At 46.5% G+C, this 27,082-nt stretch overlaps 1 protein-coding gene and 1 non-coding gene across 4 annotated transcripts in view; one reads left to right on the top strand and one right to left on the bottom strand.

Moving 5' to 3' along the window:
• LOC132209797 (neuropeptides capa receptor-like) overlaps positions 1 to 26,874 on the top strand; it is a 44,938-nt gene extending 18,064 nt beyond the window's left edge. For 2 of the 3 annotated variants that reach the window (XM_059646977.1, XM_059646976.1), the window contains exon 3: positions 8,765 to 9,918. In XM_059646977.1, the coding sequence (XP_059502960.1) occupies positions 8,765 to 9,672 (908 nt within the window). In that variant the 3' untranslated portion in view covers positions 9,673 to 9,918. Of the gene's footprint in view, positions 1 to 8,764; positions 9,919 to 24,452 lie in introns of those variants that run through there. The other variant, XR_009445880.1, reaches the window with a different exon arrangement.
• On the bottom strand, positions 13,388 to 13,502 carry trnal-caa (transfer RNA leucine (anticodon CAA)). Its single transcript has 2 exons — positions 13,465 to 13,502; positions 13,388 to 13,422 (listed from the first exon to the last, which is right to left on the bottom strand). It is a non-coding gene; the product is annotated as a tRNA-Leu (tRNA).
• Positions 26,875 to 27,082: the final 208 nt, after the last annotated feature.

Below are 27,082 nucleotides of genomic sequence, written 5' to 3'. Positions count from 1 at the left end.
TTATTCTTTCATACAAGAGCAAATATCTCTCAGGTTCATCATTTACACTCTCCTCCGGATCTTATATGGTCAAGAGCATTTCTCGTTCTCAGGCCGAAACTGTTAATCCTCCAGAAACGTAATGCCTTCATCACTGGTCAGTATAGAGAGAACCAGCTCTGAAAAGTTTCAATGGCCACTTTTTTTTGTTCAGTTGAGGGAATCATAACTACAGATAGTGCACCAGGTGGAATCTCAGCATTGTCCTCGACAGAAGCAGGGAAACTTGCCAAAGATCATACCCAGCACCCTTTGCAAGAAACAGCACTATTCCATTTAATTTCCAAATCATTTGCGATATCTTCAGACAGACTTCGTATGATTTATGTACCAGGACACACAAATCCCTCTGCAGTACCGAGCTCTGCGTTCTCCCCCCAGTTAAATAATCTACTGTCGTTTTATCCTTTTTCCCAAAACACAAACATCCCATAACATTGTACTGATTTATTTGCATTGCTGAAAGTTTGCTCACTAACATCCCCTGTCTGTACCCCATTGTACATGATCTGCCTCCAATTGACATTTTATTGGATGACTACACTGGTGTGCGTGGAAATTCAGCACCAACCTTTTCAGACCTTTGTCCAAATCATTAATCTAGAGTGTCAACTGTTCATGACCTCACAATGATCCCTGATAAATTCCACTAGTTGCAGCTTTCCAACCTGAAAATAAATTATTATCTCGAATCTGCATTTCCTGTTAGCTAACCTGGGCTCACTGTGTAGCAGCCTAGAGAGGTTGCAGGGCCTCTCCTGTGGTGTGCAGCTGGTTGTTGAGGTGTTTCTGAGCTCAGCAATACACCGTGAGGGCTATTTGTCGTCAGATCATCAGGCAGAGGTTGGACTGTCAATGATTCCGATCCTTGAGCGTTTAAAAGACAATAACAGAATATAGACTGACATTTGAGTAGAATATTGCACGTCAAAAATGCTGCCTTTCAGAATCTGTGATAAATCTAGTCTGCCATCTCAATCAGGTGCTCAATTTTCCCCGGAAATGTATTGAGGAGGAGGGGAGATTTCCGACAAGCCTGGTTTACTTTTGTCTCTTTACAAACACCACAAGTGCAGATAATCTTAATGATTAATTTCATTTTTGGCTGTCGGTGCTATGTGGAAAAATTGCCACAATTGGTACACAATAAAATAAAATAAAATGACTTTGACGAGTGACCTTACAGACGTTTGTATAGTTAGAAGGGGCACAGATGTGTAAAGAGCCAAGGTCTTTTCCCCAGGTTGGGGGAGTCCAAATCAAGAGGGCACAGCTCTAAGGAGAGAGGAGAAAGGTTTAAAAGGGACTTAAGGGGCAACATTTTCATGCAGAGGGTGGTGTGTTTATGGAATGAGCTGCCAGAGGAAGTGGTGGATGCTGGTACAATTATATTTAAATGGCATCAGGGTGAGTATATTTTTAGGAAGGTTATGGAAAGTTATGGGCCAAATGCTGGCAAATGGGCCTTGATTTATTTAGAATGACTGGATGGCACGGACGAGTTGGGCCGAAGGGTCTATTTGCATGCTGTATATCTCTGTCTCTGACTCCATGCCTGAATATTTTTTCTAGTCCTGTGTAACTCTGGAGGGAAGAAGAATGATCTCCTATCTCGGTATAACAACCAGGACTGTTTGAATGGGGACTTACTTTCCTTTTGGAACAACCTCGAGGGGTGGACTGAGAGAACAACACACAGGATAGGAACTGCAGTTGGCCATTCAGACACTCTGGCCTGCTGCTCAGTTCAGAAAGATTATGACTGATCTGTTTGTGGCTGAACACCCCTTTCCTGTGTAATCCCTGTAATGGACGCTCCTGTCCATTAAAGTTCAGTTGAGCTCTGCCTTCAATATCTTCAGTAACCCAGTCTTCACTGTTCCCCGGGGATGGGAACTCCACAGACAGCAAAATATTAAAGAGAAAAATACATTCGTATCTCAATCTTAATTAGGAGACTCCTTAAAGTGTGTTAACCTCACAGCAGGTTACCTCCTCTTTAAAGAGCACAACAAATAGGAGCAGATGTAGGTCATTCATTACCTCAAACCTACTCCACATTCCCATTGACTCAGTTCAGTAAATTATTTATCAATCTCAGCCATTTTGGGAAAATATTCCCGATACCTTCAGATCAGATAGCTTGAGAAGTTGGAGTAGATTTGCCATTTGGCCCATCAAGTCTGCTCTGCAGTTCGATTATGCTTGACATGCTTCTCAAAACAATTCCCTTGCCTTCTCACCATGACCGTTGATCTGCATATTCATCAGAACTTATCAAAGTGTGTGCGTGTGTGTGTGTGTGTGCGCACGCCAGGAGACAGGGTAGTCATGGAGGATTCTTCTTTTGACTGTAAGCCTGTGATTTAGCAGTGATCCCCAGGGATCGGTGGTGGATTTACTTTTGTTTGTCATTTAAATAAATGATTTAGATGAAAATTGTAGAAGGCATGGGTATCAAGTTTAAGGATGCCACTGAGATTATTTGAACTGTTGACAGGGAAGGTTATCCAAGATCACAAAGAGATATTGATCAGCTGCATGAATGAATCATAAAGATGGACAGTATGGGAATAATCCCTTTGGTCCAACATGTCCATGCTGACCAGGTATCCGAAATTAATCTAGTCCCATTTGTCAGCATTTGGCCTATATTCCTCTGGACCCTTCCAATCCATACATCCATCCACATACCTTTAAATTGGTGTTTTCACAAGCTTCCAACATTTCATCTGGCAGTTCATTCATATGTTTTTAAAATCTCTCCCCTTGCACCTTAAACCTGTACCTTCTAATTTTTGACTCCCCGTACTCTGGGGGAAAAAAGACCCTGACTATTCACCCTCTCCATGCCCTTTATGATTTTATAAACATATGTAAGGTGCACATTTTACTCCAATCAACACGAATGGCTGTGCTTTCTGTTATCCCGGGCCTGAATTCTGAAATTCAACACTGATACCACTTCCTTCTCGGTCAAGTCACAATTCGAGGAAAGAAAATCGTTTATCTAACTTGTTGAGATATTTTATGAAATACATCTGTGGGATTTGAATCTTGACCTTTGGGCCCAAAGATGGAGACACTACTACCATAATGCAATGGCCCCTGAATCTGTTACATTACTCTCCTGTGTATTTGCTCATCAACCTGTTCTGGCAGGCTGTGACACACCTCTGCAAGTGGAAGGACTTGAATCCAGAAGTTTTGTTTCAGAGCTGGTGACGTTGCCACAGGCTCAGGGATGGGAATATAATCCCGAGCTCTGGCACAGAGGTATTCTACTCATTACACAAGACTGAAGTCATGCCCAGATTTTTGAGTCACATTTTGCATGCCAGCTTTCAGCTGAGTTTGGATTTATCAAATTCTGGTTAACTTTACTGAATTACACAGGGAAGATTTTTCAGTGTTGAACAATTGAAAGGTACTTGCCCCAAATACAGGATGTTGAGGGCATGTGCTGTCACATTGAGATAAATTATTAACATCTTTAATTGCTTGGCTATGATTTCCAGCTTTAGCGGTTATTGTCTTTAACCCTCCCTCGACTAACCCCTTCTCCCATCGCCAACACATCCTGTCCTCCAGGACACCACCACAAGGCCTCCTACACTCCCTCAACACATTCATCTCCAACTGCCGCCAATACATAGAACATTACAGCACAGTGCAGGCCCTTCGACCCTCGATGTTGTGCCGACCTGTCATACCGATCTCAAGCCCATCTAACCTACACTATTCCATGTACGTCCATATGCTTATCCAATGACGACTTAAATGTACCTAAAGTTGGCGAATCTACTACTGTTGCAGGCAAAGCGTTCCATTCCCTTGCTGCTCTAAGTAAAGAAACTACCTCTGACATCTGTCCTATATCTTTCACCCCTCAATTTAAAGCTATGCGCCATCGTGCTCGCCATCACCATCCTAGGAAAAAGCCTCTCCCTATCCACCCTATCTCACCCTCTGATTATTTTATATGTTTCTATTAAGTCACCTCTCAACCTTCTTCTCTCTAATGAAAACAGCCTCAAGTCCCTCAGACTTTCCGCGTAAGACCTTCCCTCCATACCAGGCAACATCCTAGTAAATCTGCTCTGCACCCTTTCCAAAGCTTCCACATCCTTCTTATAATGCGGTGACCAGAACTGTATGCAATACTCCAAGTGCGGCCGCGCCAGAGTTTTGTACAGCATCACTATAACCTCTTGGTTCTGGAACTTGATCCCTCTATTAATAGAAGCTTAAACACTGTATGCCTTCTTAACAGCCCTGTCAACCTGGGTGGTAACTTTCAAGGATTTGTGTACATGGACACCGAAACATCAATTGCCTCAACCTCTCCACCCCTCTCACCCATTCCAACCTGTCCCGTGCAGAGCGTGCAGCCCTCCGCTCCCTCCTGTTCAAACCCACCTTCACCATAAAACCCACAGACAAGGGAGGCGCAGTTGTATTATGGCACACTGACCTCAAAATTGGTGAGGACAGGACCAGCTCTCTGACACCACTTCCTTCCGCCCCTTCATCATGACCCCACCCCCAACAAACAAAACATCATTTCCCAGACCATCCACAGCCTCATCACCTCAGGTGACCTCGCAACCACAGCCTCCAACCTCATTGTTTCCCAACCCTGCACCGCCCGCTTCTATCTCATTCCCAAAATCCAGAAACCTGACTGCCCTGGTTGACCCATTGTCGCCACCTGCTCCTATCCCACTGAACGTATCTCCACTTATCTCGATTCCACTTTATCCCCCTTGGTTCAGGAATTCCCCACCTATGTCTGTGACACCACCCACGCCCTCTACCTCCTCCAAAACTTCCGATTCCCTGGTGCCCAAATCCTTATCTTCACTATGGACATCCAGTCCCTATATACTTGCAATCCCCATGCAGGTGGCCTAAAGGCCCTCCGCTTCTTCCTGTCCCGCAGGCCTGGCCAGTCCCCCTCCACTGACACCCTCATCCATTTTGCTGAACTCGTCCTCACACTTAACAACTTCGCCTTCAATTCCTCCCACTTCCTGCAGACAAATGGGGTTGCCACGGGTACCCGCTTGGGCCCATGTTATACCTGGTTCTTTGTGGGGCGTGTGGAAAAATCCCTCTTCTGAAGCTACGCTGGCCATGTAACCCACATCTTCCTCCGTTATATTGATGACTTTATCGGTGCTGCCCTGTACTCCCACGAGGAGCTTGAACAGACCATTTTCTTCACCAACACCTTCCGCCCCAACCTTAAGTTTACCTGGATTATCACTGACACCTCTCTCTCCTTCCCGGACCTCTCTGTTTCCATCTCTGGAAACCCCCTGGAAATCGATATCCATTTCAAGCCTACTGACCCCCACAACTCTTCCCACCCATCTTCCTGCAAAAATACTGTCCCCTTTTCCCAAATACTTCGCCTCTGCTGCATCAGCTCCTGAGATGAGGCATTCTACTCCCAAACATCACAGACATCTTCGTTTTTCAAGGGCCGCAAATACCCCTCCACAATGGTCGAAAATCCCATCGACCACATCTCCCGTGATTCCCACAAGTCACCTCTCACACCCCTTGCCTGCAATAACAACAAAAGTAGAATCTCCCTCCTCCTCACATTCCACCCCAAGAACATCCGGATCCAATGCATCATCCTCCAGCACTTCCACCACCTGCAATCTGACCCCACCACCAAAGACATTTTTCCCTCCCCAACCTTATGTGCCGTCTGGAAAGACCACTCTCTCCGTGGCTCCCTTGTCCACTCCACACTGCCCATGAGCCCCATCACCCCCAGAAATTTTTAATGCAACTGCAGGAAGTGCTACACCTGCCCCGAAACACCCCCAACCCCCATCGCAGGCCCCAAGCCACCTGCCCAGACACACCCCCTCACCCCCATCCCAGGCCCCAAGAAAACCTTCCACATCAAACAGATGTTCACCTGCACATCTGCTCATGTGGTATATTGTATGCCCTGTTCCTGATGTGGCCTCTTATACATCACAGAAACCAAGCAAAGGCTCAGAGGCCACTTTGCAGAACAACTATGCTCGTTTCGTGACAAACGACTGCACCTTCCAGTCGTGAACCACTTCAACTCCCCCCAACTCTTTGGACGACATGTCCATCTTGGTCCTCCTGCAGTGCCACAATGATGCCATCTGAGGGTTGCAGGAACAGCACCTCATATTTCACTTGGGAACCGTGCAGGCCCAATGGTATCAATGTGGACTTCACATGCTCCAAAATCTCTCCGCCCCCAACTGCACCCCAAAACCAGCTCAGCTCGTCCCCGCCTCCCTAGCCTCTTTGTCCTTTCTCCCACCTATCCATTCCACGCACCTCAACCCTCACCCCCACCTCCAACCTACCAGCCTCACCACGGCTCCTTGACCTGTTCGTCTTCCCTTGGCTGACCAACCTCCACCCTAACTCCCCACCTACACTCCCCTTTACTGGGTCCACCCCCACCTCCATGACCTGTCCATCTCCTCTCTGCCAATCTGTTCCTTTATCCATCTTCCACCTGCATCCCCCCTCTCTCTTTATTCATTCCAATATCCCCTTCCCCTCCCCCATTTCTGGAGGTGTTGCACCTTCGCCAGTTACAGGGCAAGGGCCGTCGGGCTGTGGGGCGGTGTTGGGGGTGAATGAATTGTGGACCAAGGTATCCCGGAGGGAATGGTCCCTGCAGAAGGCAAACAAGTGTGAGGGAATTTGTGTCTGGTGGTGGCATCTTGCTGAAGTTGGCGGAAATGGCGTCTGATGATCTTCTGGATATGGATGCTGGTGGGATGGTCGGTGAGGATAAGGGGAACCCCATCCCTGTTGTGAGAGGAAAGAGAAGAATTGAGGGCAGAAGTGTGGGAGATGGGTCGGACCTGTTTGAGCGCCCTGTCCACACGGAGCTGGGGAATCCTCGGTTGAGGAAGAAGGTGGACAAGTCGGAGGCTCCCTTGTCGAAGGCGGCCTCATCTGAACATATGCGACGGAATTGGAGGAACTCAGAGAATGGGATGGAGTCTTTACAGGAAGTGGGATGTGAGATTGAATAGTTCATGTAGCTGTGGGAGTCTGTGGAATTGGAATGGACATTAGTGGCCAGTCTATCCCCAGAAATGGAAACAGAAATGTTGAAAAATGGAAGGGAGGGGTCGGAGGTCGATCAGGTGAAAGTGAGGGCAGGGTAGAAATTGGAAGTAAAATATTTGCAGTTTTCCAATTTCAGATCAGAGAGAGAAACAGGGCCGATGATATCATCGATGCATTGGAGAAAGTGGGGGCGAGAATAACACAGGGAAAAGGAATGTTTCACGTACCCCATGAAGAGACAGGCTAAGCTCGGGCCCATCTGGGTTCCTATGGCAACCACTCTTACCTTATAAAAATGCGTCTCCTCACCACCGGCTGGTCTGCAATCCATCCACAACCGGAATCCTCCTGCCCACGCAAGGAAAACCAAGCTCAGGGTCTTTGGGAAAATAAAGACGGAGTTTGTAGGCCTGCTGGAGATGGGAGGGCCTTTCAAAACATGTCAGGTTTGGTGGTGAGAATATCACTCACTGGGCTGAGGGGTGGCAGACTGTGTTTAATTTGCACAAATGCGAGACATTGCTTTTTGTAAAGCAAAAACGGACAGGACTTATACAGTTTACATTAGGACATTTGGTAGTCTTGCAGAACAGAGGCCCTGGGTTTACAAATCAGTTCAGTTGTGTTCACTTCACAGAGCCCCGTGCTGGAGAGATACCTGGTCCGGGTTTATAGATCAATGCACTGGTGTGGTCTGCACAACTCCCCATGCTGGACTGATATCTATTTGACTGATGAGGCCTGCACAGTGCCCCACTCTGGACAGATTGCCGGGTTGTATTGAGCAGGACACTAGCCTGCACAGTGCTCCATGCTGAACAGATATTCCATCTGGGTTTGTGGTGTATGGGCTGGTTCTGTGAGGTGGATTGAGAATGTGAGATAATTGACCACTTCAGCTGATCTGGCAATGCCTTTAATTTGTGTCTGCCAGTTGTGTTGAGTTTGGGGAGAGATTTCCAACGTGAGGCTGAGTGGGTCTCACCAAAACTGATGGACAGAAGGGCCTTTGTGATGTGGATCTTTATGACTCCATCACATTCCATAACTGGCATTCCCCGGAACATTCTTTAACCCGCATTATTTGTGAACAATTGACTGTCAGTTAATTGAACAACAGATTAGATCCCGAGGGAAACGATCCAGTTCCAGGGAGAAGGAAACACTGTTTCTAAATCCACCCTGGCATTTAAAGGAGTGAATACATTTTCCCTGCGCTCATATTTCTTCACAACCAAAATTGACGACAATTTCGATGAAGAGAGAGAAATTTCTAACCTCCATTTGTCTTCAAGGAACTGGGGGATATTCCTTCAGGACGTCAACGTCATCGCCCTCTGTATCACAAACTGTCAAGAAGTGACCTGTGCCTGCTTTTGAGTGATTGTGGGTGAGAATCTTCTAGGATACATCTATTCTTATAGTTTTGCCTTTGTGTCTTTCGGGAGGGAGATTTTCTTGTGTTTTACATTGCATATTTGTGAAATAAAATTGAGACATTTCTATTTGCTATTTCAGCTTCATTTTCGTTTCAATAAATCAGAGATACATTTGAAAATGTCACCAGGGCCTCAACCAAACTGGTTACTGTGCCTCCAGGCTGTTCCTATTTTCTATATTTTTTCCTTCCTCACAGTTAACGTATTGACGACCCACGTGCTGCTTTACAAAGATTGTGGATTGTCTCCTTGTGTCAGATGTTACCTGGGTTCCATGGCAGTGGCGGATCTACTGGTCATTATCCTTGACCTGATATTGAGACACATTTCCATTGTTTATCGGGAACAGTTTAAATTCGTGGAGTCCATCCCCGTATGTAATATCCACGCCGTCCTGCTTTATGCAGCCACTGACTGTCCTGTCTGGTTCACCGTTGCTTTCACCTTTGATCGATTTGTGGCCATTTGTTGCCAGAAGCTGAAAAGTAAATATTGCAGTGAGAAAACGGCGGCTGTGGCTCTGGGAACAGTGACTGTGCTGAGCTGTTTAAAGAACATTTTCTGGTATTTTATGCTCAGAACTCACTATTGGCTGGAGAACAACCCCTGGTTTTGTTATGGAACAATCGGCGTTTATGACTCTCGTGTCTGGGTCACAATCCAGTTCCTCCACCACATTCTAACCCCGACTCTCCCATTTCTCCTGATTCTGCTGCTCAATGTTTTCACCATCAGACACATTTTAGTGACCAGCAGAGCCCGCAGGAGACTCCGGGCTCACACCGATGGGGACGGTCAGTGTGACACAGAAATGAGAAATCGAAAAAAATCTGTCATTTTACTGTTTGTGATCTCGGCCAATTTCATCCTTTTATGGTCAATGTTAATGTTGTATTCTGTATGGGACAGGATGTTTTGGCTTGGGTACTACTCTGTGTATCTACATCTCTTTGTGCGAGAATTGGGCTTCATGCTGCAGCTCCTCAGTTGCTGCACAAACAACGCGATTTATGGCGTGACCCAAACTAAGTTCAGGCAGCAGCTGAAGAATGTGCTGAAATATCCCTTTACCCAAATTCATCAATCAATCAAATTCACTCATTAATCAATCCATCCAGGATTTTCTCATTTCAGTTCAATGTTTTAGCAATGAAGCAGCTCGTCGCTATGGTAACAGACTGAGGGTAGTGCTGGATATCCAACCTTATCCCACAGGGGGTCACAGGGAAACATGCCAAAGTTTCTGTCAACTCACAGGCCAAAGAGAAAAGGCATCATTCCACTGACTGTATCCATAAGTTCAATATGTAATTAACGTTCATTAAAAAGTGCCAAGCAGCACAGCAAACTATATTGCTGTTTGTCTTTGTGTTGAAGAAGCTCAGCTGGAGAGAGACAAACTCGGCCCCAAGGGAATGGGAGGTTTTCGAAACTGAGCTCAGGAGTTGCGTTTAAGTCTCTCTGTCCTTGCATCCACCTCTGGTATCTCTGTGTTTTTTGCTTTCTCCTATCCCTCCTTGCTCGCGCTCTCCCTCTCTGACTCACATTTCTCTGTGGTCCCCATCCGTCTCTCCATTCCCTTCCTTCTCTCTTTCCAGCCACCTTCTCCAAACCACTCCCTCCCTCTCTCCCTGCGTCCTGTCTCTCTCTCCCTCCTCCTCAAATGTCCTCAACCCCTTCTCTCACCCTCTGCCTGTGTGAACCCCATCTCCCACTCTGTTTTTTTCTCTCTGACCCCACCTCTCCCTAATCCCCTGTCACACTCTTTCCCTCTCTCTCTGTCCCCCTCCCCGTCTCTACCTCTCTCCATATTCCCCTCTGTAGCCTTTGTCTCTCTCCTCCCACCTCGCTCTCACCTCTCACACTGCCTCTGTTTCATTGTCTCTACCCCTCTATCGCTGACCCGTTTTCTCTCTCTCTCTCACTCTGCCCCTCCTCATTTTCCTCTTCTCTCCCTTCAAGTCCCTCACTTATCTCTGTAACCCCTTGGCTCCTGTCCCCTGCTCCCCTGTCCCCCAGCCCTGTCTCTGGCTCCCTGGGCCCTGTACCCAAGCCCGTGCCCCTGCCACTCTGTCTCTCCCAAACACCCTCCCTGTCACTCCCTCCCTGTTGCTCTCTATCTCCCTCCCAGCCTGTCAATTCCTCCCTACCTCCCAGTCGCTTGCTCGCTCCCCCAATCCCTGTCACTCAGCCCAACGCTCTCTCTCACCATTGCTTGGTCGCCATCCCTTGCTCCCACCCCATCCCCCAGACCCATCCCTTCATCGCTGTCCATCGCTCCCTCCTGGCCCCTCACTCCTTCCAGTCCCTCGCTCCCTGTCCCTTGATCCCATCACGTAGCTTGCTCCACGTCCCTCACTCCCTCCTTGTCCCTCGTTCCGTCCCTCACACCCTCACACCCTCCTGCCCCTCGCTCCCTCCCTCCCTCTTGCCCTACTCCCTGTCACTCCCTCCCTCCCCATCCGTTACTCCCTCCTCGACCCTCGCTACAATGCTGTCCCTCACTCCCTCCCTCCATGCTGCCCTACGCTCCATTCCACCCTCACTCCGTCCTTCCTTGTCCCTCACTTTCTGTCCCTCATTCCCCATCCGTTACTCCCTCACTCTCCATCTCTCCCTATCTGTAACTCGTTCCCTTCCCCCTCCCGCAATCCTCCCCATCCGTCACCCCCTCCCTGTCACTCCCTTCTGGTCCCTCACTCCCTCTCTATCCATTGATGCATCCCCATCCCTTCCTGCCACACTCCCTCCCTCTCTGCCCCTCACTCCATTGTGCTCTTCTCGTGCCTCGCTCCCTCCCATTGGTTGCTGCCTTGTTCCCTCGCTGTCTATTCCCTGTCCCCTTTCCCTCGCTCCCTCTCTGTCCCTCCGTTCCTATACATTCCTCGCTCGCAACGCATCCCTCGCTCACTCCCAGTCCCTCGCTATCTCACTGTCCCTCGCCCCCTCCCTGTCCATCACTCCCACCACGTCCCTTGTTCCCTGTCCCTCCCAGTCCATGTCACTCGCTCCCTCCTCCCTGTCGCCATCCCTCTCCCTCGCACCCTCCCTGTCCCTCGCTCCCTCACACCCTCCCTGTCCCTCGCTCCCTCGCCGTCCCTCGATACCATCATCCCTCCTGTTCTCCTCTGCATTCCTCCCTCACTCCCTACCTCCCCATCCCTTGCTTCGTCCCTGTCCTTCGCTCTGTATCTCACTCCCTCCCCATCCCTCCCTCCCTTGCACCCTTGCTGTTGCTTGCTTCCTCCCTCCCTCACTCCCTCCTTATCCTTCCCTCGCTCCCCGTCCCTTGCTCCCTCAATCCCCATCCTTCCCTCCGTGTCCCTCGTTCTGTCCTCCCTCCCTCCACATCCGTCCCTCCCTCAATCTCTCCCTGTCCCTCCCTCCCTCCCCATCGCTCTTTTTTAGTCACTCGCTCTCTCCCAGTCCCTCGCTTCCTCCCCATCCCTCGCTGCCTCACTCCATCCCTGTCCCTCCCTGTCTCTCCCTTATCCCTTTCCTTCGCTACCGCTCTGTCCCTCCTTGTCCCTGAGCCTTGCTCCCTCCCTGTCCCTCCCTGCCCAACTCCCAGTTCCTGTCCCTCGCTCCCTCCCTGTCCCTCACTCCTTCCCTTTTCCTCGCTCCCTCCTTGACTGTCCAACACTTCCTACCTCTCCGTCCATCGCTCCCTACCTCTCCCTCCCTACCTGTACCTCACACCCTCCCTGTCACTTCCAACCTGTTCTTCGCTTCCTGCCTGTCCCTCCCCCTCCTTGTCTGTCCCAGTCCCTGTCCCTCACTCGCACCCCATCCCTCGCTTCCTTGCACCCTCCCTCTGCCTCGCTCCCTCGGCTTCCCTCGCTCCCTCCCACCCTACTCCACATCCCTCCCTCACTCCCTCCATCTCTGTCCCTTGCTCTCTGCACCTCACTCCTCAACCCTTGCTTCCTCACTTCACATCCCTCGCTCCTTCACCCCTCATCTGTCCCTCCCTCAATCCCTCCCGGTCCCTCACTCCCTACCCACCCCTTGCTGCCTCGCTCACACCCTGTCTCTCCCCTGTCCCTTTCCCTCGCTCCTTACCTGCCCCTTCCAATTCCTGTCCCTCACTCTATCCCTGGTCTTTGCTCCCTTTCCTGTCCCTCCCTGTCCCTGAAGTGCTCTCCCCCCTGTTCCTCACTCTTTGCCTGACTCTCGCTCCCTTCCTGTCCATAGAACCCTGTCTACCACCCTGGCCTTCAGTCCCTCCTTGGCCCCCTCACCCTTCACTCCCACCCTTTCCCTCACACCCTCCCTTTCCCTCCCTCCTTGTTCTTTGCTCCCTCCCTATCCCTTCTCCTACTTTTCCATCCCCATCCCTCGCTCCATCCCTTTTGCTCCCTCTTCCTGTCCCTCCCTGTACCCTTCCCTGCCCCTTGCTCATTCCCTTTTCCCTCTTTGTGCCCATCCCTCTCCGTCCCATATCCTTTGCTTCGTCCCTGTCTCTCGCTCCATGTCCCTCGCTCCCTTCCTGTCCCTCGGTTCCTACACATCCCTCATTCACTCCCTATCCCTCACTCCCTCCCAGCCCCTCACTCCCTTTCTCCCTCCTGCCCATTCTTCGTCTCTCTCACTCCTTCCCTCTCCATCCCTCACTCCCACCCTGTCCTTCGCTCTGTACCTTACCCCCTCCCCATCCCTCGCTCCCTCACACCGGAACCATCCCTCACTCCTTCCCTCCTTCCAAAATTGCATGATGTTAATATCAGGCTGCAAAACTCTCTGGAGTAAAATTTGCTTAGGAAGATGCAGACCCCATCAGGGCACTGAGCCGAGGTGAGATGTGCAAAAGGGGCTGTCGTTGTCAGAAGTGGGATTCGAACCCACACCTCCAGTCAGAGACCAGAACACCCAGCTTTTTAGTGGGAGGACTCTATTCCTTGAGACTGGTGCCTTAGACCACTCGGCCATCCTGACACACTTTGGTTACTCCAGAGTGATCTGTATGCCAGGGTAAACAGGAGAAAAGAAACAGTCTTCAGCACCCACACTGAGCCTGGCTCCATGAGGCCCACTGTCATCTCTCACAAACCACCGTTGTCCTTCACTTTTCCTGCCCTCCCCTGTTCTTGTCTTAAAGAAATTGCACGTCAGGCAATTACAGCTGACAATGCTGATGTAGATCTGGGATATATATTGAAGTGATACCACCTGGTCTATGGCATAATTCTGCTTCTAAAGGTCAGTCAATATTTCTGAGTTATCATTGCAAATATTAACCACGAACACGCCATGGACCGGCCATTTCAGATGTTCACACCCCGTGGCAGTGAAGGCACTGAATCCTAATCAGCAGACTGTGATCTATAGACTTATGTCTCTATCGCCCTGGTCGCTGCCTGATTCAGCATTGTGTCTCTCATTCTTCTGTGCATGATCCCCTCAGCTCCATCACGGAGTTGTCGCATTGTCTTGGTTAGTACTGCACAGACCATCCTGCCATCTATTACATTGCAGTTTCTAATGCATGAAACCCTACCTTACAGGGCACAGTCTTCGCTCTGTAGCGCAGTATTGAAAGCAATGGTCTTGTAAAGCACCGGTCATGAGGTTACTTCTAACTGGGGGAGATGAGAATGTTTGTACAACTGCGGCATCCAACATCTAAAAGAGGACTTTCAATATTGTCTGAAATTATGCCAATGTCATTTCCTCCACAGGCCAGCGGTGAGGTATTATAAACTGCAGGTTGACAAGGAAACAATGGGGGACAAACACGGAGAGGGGAGCGGCCGAATGCTTTATTTCTTTGCTGTAATCAGATTCTGGTTTTGAAGTGTGAAATGGGACTGTAGAACCCAAATGTTTGAAACTCTACTTTCTGGGGGTTGGTGTCTGCTGACGCCTTGGTCACCTTCTGCGAAATGTGTCTGTGTGTTACTTTCTGAGGGTGAACATGTGGTCCAGTTCCCCAAGGGAACGTGAACATCTGAAATGGCCGGCCCATCGCCTCGTAGCACACAAGGCTACGGGCAAAGGCTGGAAACTGGGATTTTGAGCCCCTTTCTGTGCTGTAAAAACATGATGATTTGTCGTCAGGAAGCTACAATTCACCCGATCGAGTCTGCTCAGCCAGTCACTGAGATCGCTGCTGATCTGATAAATGTCAACTCCGCTTTCCTGCTTTTCCTCCATAACCTGAGGTAAACTCGAGCCTATTCACAACATCATATATTACCGATATTTTTCGGAAGTTTAGATGACTTCAGTGACCTGTGCATGCTTGCATGAAATTGAATCATATGAAATGAGCAAAAAAAGCCCTCCCACAATTCAACCCAGTGCAGGGTCAGCCATATGACAAAAGTAAGAGAGGAAAAACGTTACCTCTATTTCTCCCAGCACAGATTTCTCTCTTGACGAGTTGAATATTTGCAGCATTTTTCATTATAATTGTGGCATTTTCATGGACAGGTCCTCACTCAATACAGAAATAACTGAGCTTCCAAAAACTATTTTACCTCAGATTAAAACTGCTGTGTATCTTTTCATATGGCTTGAGGTCGCAATCATCCCTGCTCCATGTCAATAGAAGCTGCTCCAGGTGAGGTTGGAGCTCACAGACTCAGCATTTCACGCACCTCAATATCGTCACAGAAGGACCGAGTGCTTATCGATTGCGTCATTTCTATCTGTATCCCCCTGGTCACTGTCTGATTCACCATTGTATCTCTCATACTTCTGCACATCATCCCCATGGCTCTGTCTCGATTTTGTCACATTGTCTTGGCTCATAATGCGCAGACTATCCCGTCATCTAATGTCACAGTGTATGTCTGCAGGCTCATTGCCATCCCCATTTCTGGTTATATCTTCGCGCTGGGTCACTGAGTTTCCCCGGTTCTGGGCCTGGGAACTGGGATTATATGGTCGTATGCAGAAATGGCTACTTCCTTGTGTGAGGGAGCTAATGAAGTATCCGATGTTAAACTAGATTACTATTGAAAGGTACATTTCAACAAGAGCCGGCACTATACACTGAGTCTTTGATATTTAAAAGAAATCTATCAATCTCAGCCTTCAATATATTCATTGGTGGAATCTCCATAGTCTCTGGTAGCATCGTAATTACAGATTCCAGTCCTCTGTGAATATCCACATTACAGCGCACTGCATGGAAAGAATTCCTGTTGTGGATCTGGTGCTGTTCCTAACATATCCTCTGCCACTGTAGTTATTGCTTGTTGCACACCAGCGAACTCATGTGGTGTCGTGATCGTATAGTGGTTAGTACTCTGTGTTGTGGCCGCAGCAACCTCGGTTCGAATCTGAGTCATGGCAGTGGGCGCTTGCTGTATTTGTTTTTAATCCTTGTGCCATGGGTCACAGAAATGCGGCAAGTATCAAACATTTTTACGTGAAAATATTCTTTGAGGTGGTGACAATCATCTCCCAACCCCGGCTCTCTCACATATCTGCATTTGATGTGTCAGAATTCAAACCCACCACTTAGAGAATTTTCTCCCTCCCACAATCACGAACTCTCCTTTACGTCCCTCCTTCCACTTCACTGAGGCACTGCACAATCTAACATCCATTTTCACATTGACATTGTTCATTCTGTCTTGTTGTGGTCAGTGTTGCTGAGTGAACATGGCCTGTCTCACCACCAGGAACTCTAAACCAGATGAAATATTTAGATACTGGGATGGTGACGCAAGACTCATGTAGCATCTTTAACTGACACAGAGCAATGATTATAGGAACATCAGACAGGAAAAGGACCCACAGCAATAATGAGCAAAATGGACTTCATCAGAAAAGACCAGTTTCTGTGGCTTTCTGGATCATTTATTGTATTTGCTCATTTGGCTATAGGTAGAGTATTGTGTGCAATTCTGAAATTCACGTTATTGTGAGATGTGATAGCACCAGAAACGGTGCAGAAGAGATATACCAGGGTATTGTCTGCACAAGAAGAGCTTCCGTTATGAAGAGAAGTCCAACAGACTGTGGTCATTTTCCCGAGAGCAGAGGAGATGTACAAAATAATGAATGATCTTTATTGGGCAAACGCATGTAATCGCTACCCCTTGATGGAGGGATCGAGCACCAGGGACAATAGATTTAATTTAAGACGAAGGAAGTTATGAGTAAATTTGCAGAAAAATGCTTTCAGCCAGTGGGTGTTTGGAATCTGGAAGCCACTGCCTGCAAGTGTCCTTAAGGTCGACATCCTGATGACATTAAGAAGTATTCAGATGTGAATTTGTGATGCTATGGTATTGATGACTGTGGGCTAAACAAAACAAATAGAATTTGGACACTTGCGCAATTATTTTTTTTGGTGCACACTTAAAGGGCTGAATGGGCATTTACACATGATGCCCTCATTAGTATTGTGGTCAGTATCCCCGCCTTTCACGAGGGAGACCGGGGATCAATTTCCTACCGGGCCTGATCCAAGCATTTGTGGGGCCTTTCAGCAAAACGGACCCAGCTTTGATTTCAGCTTCAGCTGATGTCAGCATGGAGTTTGCACATTCTCACCATGTCCGCGTCTGAGTGCTTCAATTTCTTCCCACGGCCTAAATGTATGCGGGTTAGGTGAATTGAACACATATAACATAGAAGAGGACAGCAGAGGTCCTTCGGCCGTCAATGTTGTGCCGAAATATTACTCTGCTCTAAGATCAAACTACCCTGCATACACTATATTTTACGATAATCCATGCACCTGCCCAGGTCTCGCTTAAATGTCCCGAATGTATCTGACTCGAATACCGCCGCCAACAGTGCAGTCCAGGCACCCACTGCTCTCTCTGTAAAGAGCCTACCACTGACATCTCCACAATACCTTCCTCCAATCACCTTAAAAGTATGCCCACCGCCCCCACCACAATTGTAACTTGTGCTCTGGGAAAAAAGTCTCTGGGTATCCATGCTTTCTATATCTCTCATCATCTTATTTACCTATATCAAGTCACAGCTCATCATTTTTCACTCTAAAGAGAAAAGCACGAGCTCCCTCAACCTTTCCTCATTAGACCCGCCCTCCAGTCCAGGCAGCATCCTGGTAAATCTCCTCTGCACCCCGAGTAAAGCTTTCGCATCCTTCCTATAATGAGGCGATCAGAACTGAACATAATATTCAAAGTGTGGTAGAACCAGGGTTTTAAACAACTGCAGTATATCCTTGTGGCTTTAAAACTCAATTCCCTGGTCAATGAAAGCCAACACACCCTACACCTTCTTTACTACCCTGTTAACTTGGTTACCAACTTTGAGGGGTCTATCGATGTGGACCCCAAGATCCTTCTGTTTCTCCGCATTGCCAAGAATCCTGCAATTAACCCTATATTCTGCATTTAAAGTCAACCTTTCAAAATGAATTACTTCATACTTTTCCAGGTTGAATTCCATCTGCCACTTCTTTTCCCAGCTTTGCATCTTGTGAATGTCCCATTGCAACATCCAACAGCCCTCCACACTACCCACCAAACCACCACCCTTCTGTCATCATCAAACTGATTAACGCACCCTTCTACCTCCTCATCCAAGTCATTTATAAAGACCATAAAGAGTGGGGTTCCCAGAACAGATTCTTTCAGAACACCACTGATCGCCGAGCTCCAGGCTGAATAATTTCCATCTATTACAACCCTCTGGCTTCTATTGGACAGCGAATTCTGCCTCCAGACAGCCACATTTCCATGAATCCCATGTCGCCTAGCTTTCTAAACGAGCCCACCTTTGGGAACCAAGTCAAATGTTCCTCTGAAATCCATGTGCACCACATTCATTGCTTGATCTTCATCAATGTCATTTGCCACATCCTCAAATAATTCAGTAAGGCTTCTGAGGCATGGCCTGCCCCTCACAAAGCCACACTGATTATTTCTAATTAGATTGTGCATGTCCAAATAATCATAAATACCGTCTCTCAGAATCCTCTCCAATAATATGCCCACCACAGAATGACTGATGTTCTGTAATTCCCAGGATTATCCCTATTCCCCTTCTTGAACAAGGGAATAACATTTGCCACCCTCCAAGCATCTGGTATTACTCCAGTAGGCAGTGAGGACGCAAAAGTCATCACCAAAGGCAAAACATTCTTTCCCTTGTGTCCCATAACAACCGTCGGCTTATCCCTTCTGGCCCAGGGGACAAATCTATCCTCATGTTTTTCAAAATATGCAGCACATCCTCCTTCCCAACATCAACCTGTTCGAGTGTATCTGCCTTTTTCATGCTATCCTTACAAATGTTATGGCCCCTCTCACTGGTGAATACTGAAGCAAAGTATTCATCAAGGCCCTCTCCGACCATGTCTGACTCTAAGCGCATGTTCCCTCCCACTATCCCTGGTAGGCACCACTTTTACTCTGACCATCCTCTTGTTCCTCACATAAATATAGAATGCCTTGGGATTTTCCTTCATCCAACTGTGGATGCGTGGGGACTGTTGATCTGCTTCATGTGTGAGAAGGCTTTCACAGCGGTTTCACACTGGAAAGGGGCTGTTTCCCTGCTGTGGGAGTGGCAAGGAATTCATTCAGTCTTCCCACCTGCTGGCACACCAATGGGTCCACACTGGGGAGAGACCATTCACCTGCTCCAGGTGTAGGAAGGATTTCTCCCGGTCATCCAGCCTGTTGAAACCCCGACAGGTTAACTCTGAACAGAGTTAAATGTACATATTGTGGGAGGTGCCATTAAAGCTCAAGAGGATCGATGGACTGTCAACATGCTCACACTGAAGGGAGACCGTTCATGTGCTCTCACTGTGAGGCTGGGTTCAGGGCATCATCAACCCTCACTGTACACCAGCAAACACACACTGGGGAGAGGTCATTCGCCTACTCTGTGTGTGGGAGGAAATTCACTCAGTCATATAGCTTGAAGAAACACCAGTGAGTTCACAAGTAACTACAGTAATTGGATATTTCTTTTGCTTGTTCATGGGATCATGGCATCAGAAGCTCAGCAAACTTTTATCATCTGTTCTGACTGGCCAGAGGATGGTTCAGAATCAAACTAATGGTTATAGCATGGAATCACATGTCGGTCAGAATAAGAATGGCCCCCAGGCCCAATGGCACTGAGTTGATTTTCTGGTCTCTTGTCCTGTTTCTGAAGCAATAGTGAATAAATTGTTGCAATTGATTTAAAAGTGAAAGACCAAAATGTTTTTTTTCTCTCTCTCTGATTCAGCATGCCCAACTGTTTTCTCAGATGTTATTGACAACCTCATGGCCCTCACACCATCACCTGTTCTGGAGGGTGTTACAGGAAAGGGGGGATGGTCAACTGTATCTCGTCACTCAAAGGGTCACTGGACCTGAAATGGTAACTCGGATTTCTTTCATAGATGCTTCCAGGCCTGCTGAATTTTTCCAGCAATTTCTGTTTTTGTTTCTGATTTCCCTACATTTGCAGTTTTTAATTTTTTTTTTCAATATTCACTTTGTCTGTTTCAGAGGAACCTCATTGATAGGTTTGGTGAGTTTTGGAAATTGAAAGTTGGGCCACAGATCAGGCAATGATCTAATTGAGTGACAGAACAGGCTTGAGGGGCTGAATGGTCTACTTCTGTTCCGAAAAAAAGTTTTCCATCTGTAGCATGTGGCATTATGCCCCCTCACTACTCACTTCACATCCCTGACTGTTACACTATGTGCTCTTACTGGCTGAGCAAATCTCCTGTGTTTGAACTCAGTCTGTTACTATTCAGTGCCCCATCTTCACCTGCCCGGGTTTGACTCTCATCAGAGAATTTTTTCTCGACTGCAGAAATTCACCAAAGATCCTCAGGCAGCACCTTCCAAGCACATAACCACTTCCATCTGGAAGAACAAGGGCAGCAGATATATGGGAAGATCACCACCTCCTCATTACCCTCTAAGTCACTCACCATCCTGACTTGGAAATATATCACCGTTCCTTCACTGTCGCTTGGTCAAAATCCTGGAATTCCCTCCCTAATAGCATTGTAGGTCACCACACATCAGGAGGACTGCAGTCATTCAGGAAGGCAGCTCACCACCACCTTCCCAAGGGCAACTACTGATGGGCAAGAAATGCTGGCCAGCCAGGGCCACCCACATCCCACAAATTAATTTTAAAAATACTGTGTGAAAAGTCACAACAGGAGGATCCTTGAGTTTCATTCCCCTGGAACAAAAACAAAGTTGCTGGAATAGTTCAGCAGGTCTGGAAGCATCTATGGCCCTTCCTCACTCCCCTGAGATCTCCCAAACCTGTTTATTATTTCCACTTCTTCTTTCCTTCTAACTCTTTAATTTCGCAATTTCAGTCCACGTGCCTTTTGAGATCTTCAGCAACTCCATTTGGGAAAATTAGAGAACACTGGAATTAACGCAGGGAACTGGGAAGTGGGCAGAAGTATGAGGAGAGGCCTCATCAAAGAAAGCTCCCATTCCAACAACAGAGCTTCTCAAAACACAAAGGCAGCATGAAAGCTTGAGCTGAATGAACATGGTGATGTGTGGGCTGTCATGAGGAAAATGTGACCATGATCACAAATGTTTAAGATCACAGGATCCCGATAGTGCAGAAAGAGGTCATTCAGTGCATCCAGTCTGCACTAGCTCTCTATCCCACCCTATTCCCCACAAAGCCACATTTTACCGCAGCTAACCCAACCACCTAACCTGCACACTCGGGGACAATTTAGTGTGGCCAATCCACCTAACTTGCATTTTTGGACTGTGGGATGATCGCATTTTAGCTCGAAAGAGGTGAGATTGTGGATTAAGGCTAAAAAAAAACAAACCTCAACTCTAAAACAATTTCATGGTTTTTGTTTCCAAATTTAAAATCTGGGGAAAGCTGCAGCCACAACGATTTCAGATTCGCTCTGGAGAGAGCAAATTCAAAACTCTGACCCGCGGGTGTGTTGAGTTGACAGAGGCCTGGGACCAGAAATGTAACAGATTCTGAGCAAGGCGGAGGTGAGACGAGGGCAAAAGGCAGATGTCACAGGGGAAGGCTGGAGAGATTAAATTGCAGAAATGTTATTAGTCCTTCAAGGCTGCACGGAATGGAGTTAGCGCAGGAAATTAATTAATTAAATAAATAAATAAAAGACGTGCCTGGAACCAGGTGTGCAGCGGTCCCAGACACAAATTGAAACAAGAAATGTAAACAAATTGGGGCAGAGTTCACAGTCTGATATTGTTGATCTCAATGATGAGCCCAGAAAGCATTTGCAGTTTGTTTCGGATGATGGTTATAACCCTAAAATTAAACTAGAGTTTAGGACACTAGAGAAATGTAAAATAAGTCAGTTTTGCCGCAAATACATCACTGTAGTTTGTTGTATTTGTCCTGAAGGTTGAACAGCACCTGGAGCTCAGAAAGGACAATCTCAGGGTGGGGGGTAGGGGAATCATGCACAGCGACAGAGCTTCAGTCGGGGCAAATCCTTCAGGCTCACACTGAGGGGGTCAGATGGCACTTTACTCTTTCACGTCTCTATTCACTGACAGCCAACCACAGTGGTGTTTAATCCTGCTGTGTGTAAGAAATGTGTCCCAGCTACTGTTTTCCATGGCTCACAGCTCCTCGGCACGGAACAGAATCTCGTTTCCAACCAGGTTTAGAGTCAGGGGAAGTACATCAGTGAATGCTGAAAATGTGCTTCTAATCAGAGATTAGTGTAAATCAATGATCTGTTCCTGACTGGAAGTGAACTGTCTAGTTCAGGTTGAGGTTTCCTCTACATTGGTAATGATAAAACAGTATTTGGGAATTGTACAGCACTGAGACCCAGAGCAGTTGGAGCAGGGGTATGAACATCCTGTCCCTGCCTCTGCTGTAACCACACAGAATGCGCCAGGGTGAAGTGAGACAAGGGCCTGGGTTAGAAATTATGTTTCACCAACAGTGATGACACAGGGAGTGTTGACAAAAATATAATTCTCATTTTCAGTATCGGTACGTAATATGAATGAATTGGCCAGGAAAGGATGAAGAGGGGTTCGTGCTGGCAATGGGAGGAAGCTTTTCTGATGGAGTCTCGTCTGAGACTTTATCACTTTCTGATGCTGTCTCCAGGAGACGTCTGTTATTCCCACTTTGATATCATTTTCCAACTTGACTACCTTCCATTCACTTGTCTGATCCAGAGGTGACTGCCAAAAACAAGTATTTCACTTTGTAGACAGTTTCATATGAAAATGTTTTTTTTTTATTTCAAAAGTCTTCCATCAGGTTTAATACAATCGAACACAAAACAGCCCTCTTGATTTGCTTCTCAATGACATCCACGTACTCCCTACACCACTGATGAAACGTGGCAGCAGCCACTGCAGTAGGATGCACTGCAGTGACTCAGCAAGGCTCCTCCAACAGCACCTTCTGAATCTGCAGTCTTTACCATCCAGAAGGACAGGGGCAGCAGTCACATGGGAACGCTACCACCTGCTAGATCCCCTCTAGGCCACATACCGTGCTGCCCTGGAAGTGTGGCGTGGAGATGTTGGTGAAGTTGTGGGTGGGCAAAATCAGAAATCAGATTACACCAGTTTATAGATCAACAGGTTTATTTGAAAATACAAGCTTTCTGAATGCTGCACCTGACTTTATCACTTTCTTAAGATGTGTAACAAAGTAATAAAATAGCGCTTCACCTGATGAAGGAGGAACACCCTGAAACCTTATGATTTAAAATAAACCTGTTGGATTTTAACCTGATGTTGTGTGACTTCTGACTTTGACCTGGGAATATATCATGTTCCTTCTGCGTTGCTTGGTCAAATTCCTGGAAGTTTCCCTGAATGGCACTGTGGATCTACCAACAGTACGTGGGCTATAGCTGGCCCCATCCTCTCCTGGGTGTTTTGCGATAGGCAATAAATCTGACCCAATCCAGCAATGCTAATGTCTCATAAGCAAATAAAATTGTTATCACATGTAAATATATGCTAATTAGCAAGAAAACGAGAACAGAATATTTACAGACCCCATGCTGAAGGAGTGTGGTTCTCTTTATAGCCCCTCTATCATTTGCACTTTGTTATTTTCCAGTTCTGTTCTGGCCCCTGCTGGGGTCACATCGATTTGACCTGTTCTTCCTTTGAGGAGTGCCATGAGTTTATAAATTACTTCTACACAGATACGTGAGCTTCAAGCAACAGATCAAATATGGCTGTAAAGATTCTATAATCTTTTTATTCACCTGTGTCCTAAATGTGGACAGTTCTTAATGATCCCAATCTAAGTGTACAACCCCTTCCTAATGAACCTCACTGACTTCCTGACCATTCCCCGTGGGTTGAATTCTTTCCGGAATGTTTCAGGTCAGTTTCTCTCGGGAGAAGGTGTCACTGTTTTGATGATGTCTCAATGCTGTCTCGTCACCCCCGGCCACATTAACCATTTCATGTCCGGCTGTTTCTCTGGGAGCTGCATGTGTTGGGGCCCTCTCTGCAGTGCAGGTTCACTGTGAATTTACATGCCATTTCTTTCATATATAACATATTATAACTACACATCCACTGATAGTCCAACATCGTGGCACATATTAACATTCAAGTGCATTTATCAAAATGGATGTCTGTCTCAACATCTTCCCATGACGCGCTGATCTGTCAGGGAGTGGCCAGATTGTCAAATGTGCTTTCACAAAACAACATTAGAACAAAAATAAAATGTAAGTTTTGACAAGTAAAGATATCAATTTATTGATATCATCTCAATATTCCATGTTTTAACTACAACATAGGTGGATACTAGATTGCAACGTTCTCCTGAACTACACCTGAAATTAATTATTCCAGTTCGTTCGTCATCCTGAACAACATATTCATTATTTTCTTTTTGAAAATTGGAGGTTCTTTGATGCATATAAACTTGCAGGCTTGTTTAGATTGAACAATGTCTCACATTTATTATATACAGAGCCAACATGACATCAGAAGGCTGAATTGTCTCTCTCTCTGCTCGACCGCAATGACTGTAGGATCCAACGAGAACAAGATCAGCTGCTCCAGTCTCTCCAACCAACTGAAGTCCTGAATCCCTGATGACATTCCTATAATTCCAGTCTCAAACTTCTCTCTGAACGTAATGCCTTTCTGCAAAGGCACAGCCCATGTTTGGGCACCTTTCTGCAGAGATAGAATTGAAAAGGAGGAAAATGATGTTGCACTTAGTTGAAACCAAAGTTTGACTCCACTGGGAGCACTGTCAACATTTGTCACTGCCATTTGGTCAAAGGAAACAGAGGCACTGGAAGTGTGTCACGCTGATTCAAAAAGACACTGTCAAAACAGAAAACATGTAACCCTCAGGCAAGTCTGGGGAGCTTTTCTCCAGAAAAGAGAAGACTAAAGGATGATCTAATGGAAGCCTTTAAAGTGATGAAGGGTTTAAAAATCTATTAGTGGTTGTATGAGAAACCTCTTTACCCTGCGACAGGTCAAAATGTGCAACTCACTCCAATAGCACGAGATGGAGGTGAACAGATGAATATATTTGAGAAGTTGGATGCATACGTGAGGGAGAAAGGAATAGACAGATCTGTCGATGGGCGACACAGAAGGGAAAGATGTGGAGCATAAATACTGATGGAGACTAATTGAGTTGATTGGGCGAGAGACTCAATGGATCAAAGACAAACATATTTACTTCTGATCGAATTGGAGTAGTGAGGAAAGCATTGTTTCATATCCAGGACAAATTAAATTTACTTCATCATTTCTTTGGGAATGCACAGTCCCAGACTCAAAGTACATCAGCCTCACTGGAAGCAAAGTGGTGCGAGCGGCCAGTCCAGCAGAAAGAAACCATCTGTCCCTCCCACTTACTCACTGTCAGAATGAACATGGCTCAGTCTTGGATGTGATTTTCCCTCATTTTCAATTCAATTCATGGGATTTAGTATCACTGTCGAGGTCAGCACTTATTGCCCATCCCAGTTGTCCTCCTTGAGAAGATAGTGGTTTCTGGGACTGCAGTCTTTGAGGTGTAGGGTCACCCACAGTGCTGTTTGGGAGAAGTTCCTGGATTTTGAATCATTGAGAGCAAAGGAACAGACAATATGGAAGAATATGATATTCAAGTCCCAGGTATTTCAGTGACTCCATTACATCTTCATGTGGTGGCCACTTTGAGATTTCTGTTTTGCAAATCTTCCCCTTCTAGCATCCTGTTAATGAGAATCGTGTGCAGTATTGAGAAGAGCATGCTGGAGCATGTATGTCCCATGTAACTGCTTCACTTGTTCTTCTAGGCAATCGATACTTTCTGTTTGAAATGAGCTGTCTAGCAGCATATATGATGCAGATTAACAGCAGATCCAACTCCTGGGATTATTTGTGTAATTTCTTGTACTTCTACAGACTGGATGACTGCATGAATCCTTTCCCTCACTTAGAACATATGAATGGCTTCTCCCCAGTATGCACTTGCTGGCGTACCTGTAGGCCAGATGGATCTCTGAACTGATTCCCACACGTGGAGCATTTGAAGGATCTCTTCCCTGTGTGGATGCAGATGGTGGAATTTGAATTCAATAAATATCTGGAATTAAGAATCTAATAATGACTGTGAATCAATTGTCAATTGTTGGAAAAACTCATCTGGTTCACAAATGTCTTTCAGGGAAAGAAATTGCCATCCTTACCTGGTTTGCAATACATGTGACTCCAGACCTGCAGCAATGTCGTTGACTTTGAACTGCCCTCTGGGCAATTAGAGATGGGCAATAAATGCTGCCTAGCCAGCGATGCCCTCATCATATGAATGGATAAAAACAAATTCAGAGCAGGTGCACAGCCTCTCTCCAGTGGCAGCACATTGGCGTTTCCACAGGGCAGATGAACCAAGGAATCCCTTCCCACAATCAGAGCAGGTGAATGGTCTCTGCCTCATGTGACTGCATTGATGAAACTCCAGCACTGACAGGCAATGGAATCCTTTCTCACATTTCCATGGTTCTCCATTTTACAGGAGATCTTGTGTCTTTGTAAGTTCCTGCTGTGAATGGTATGATGTTTCTTTCAGACTAAGTAAAGGTATATCAGTTCACTGGAAGTCTGTCGCTTGGGTGTATGTGTTTCAGTACATTTCCAGACAAACTGTTGTTTCAAATCTTTCGAAACAGATAGACACTTCTTGATCTATGGTTTCAAGCCAATGATATTCAAGTGTGGATGATTTCAGAGACTCCATTGGATCTTCACGTGATGGTTGTTTTGAGACTTTTGTCTGAAAATCTTCCGTTTCTACCATCCTGCAAAAAGATGATGATGATGATAATAATAATAATAATTACTATTAATATTATTATTATTGCTGTTGATGTTAGTATTATTGTTATTATTATAATTGTTGTTGTTATTATCAGATTAGAAATTAAATTAAAAAATCAAAAGTCAAATCTAATTGCCCATCACTTCTTTACTGGACAGATTCTGCTCCCTCCCTGGATTCACGTCCTTTCCTTTCAGCTGCTGCAAGTAAATCATTTCACACCAGAATGAAGAAAAAATGAAATCGGGATAAATTGTTTCCTCAAAGAAATGGCG

The sequence above is a fragment of the Stegostoma tigrinum genome, chromosome 7, assembly GCF_030684315.1.
Source record: "Stegostoma tigrinum isolate sSteTig4 chromosome 7, sSteTig4.hap1, whole genome shotgun sequence".
Taxonomy (NCBI): Eukaryota; Metazoa; Chordata; class Chondrichthyes; order Orectolobiformes; family Stegostomatidae; genus Stegostoma; species Stegostoma tigrinum.
The sequence above is the reverse complement of the archived record's forward strand: the minus strand, read 5'-3'. Positions and strand labels throughout refer to the sequence as shown.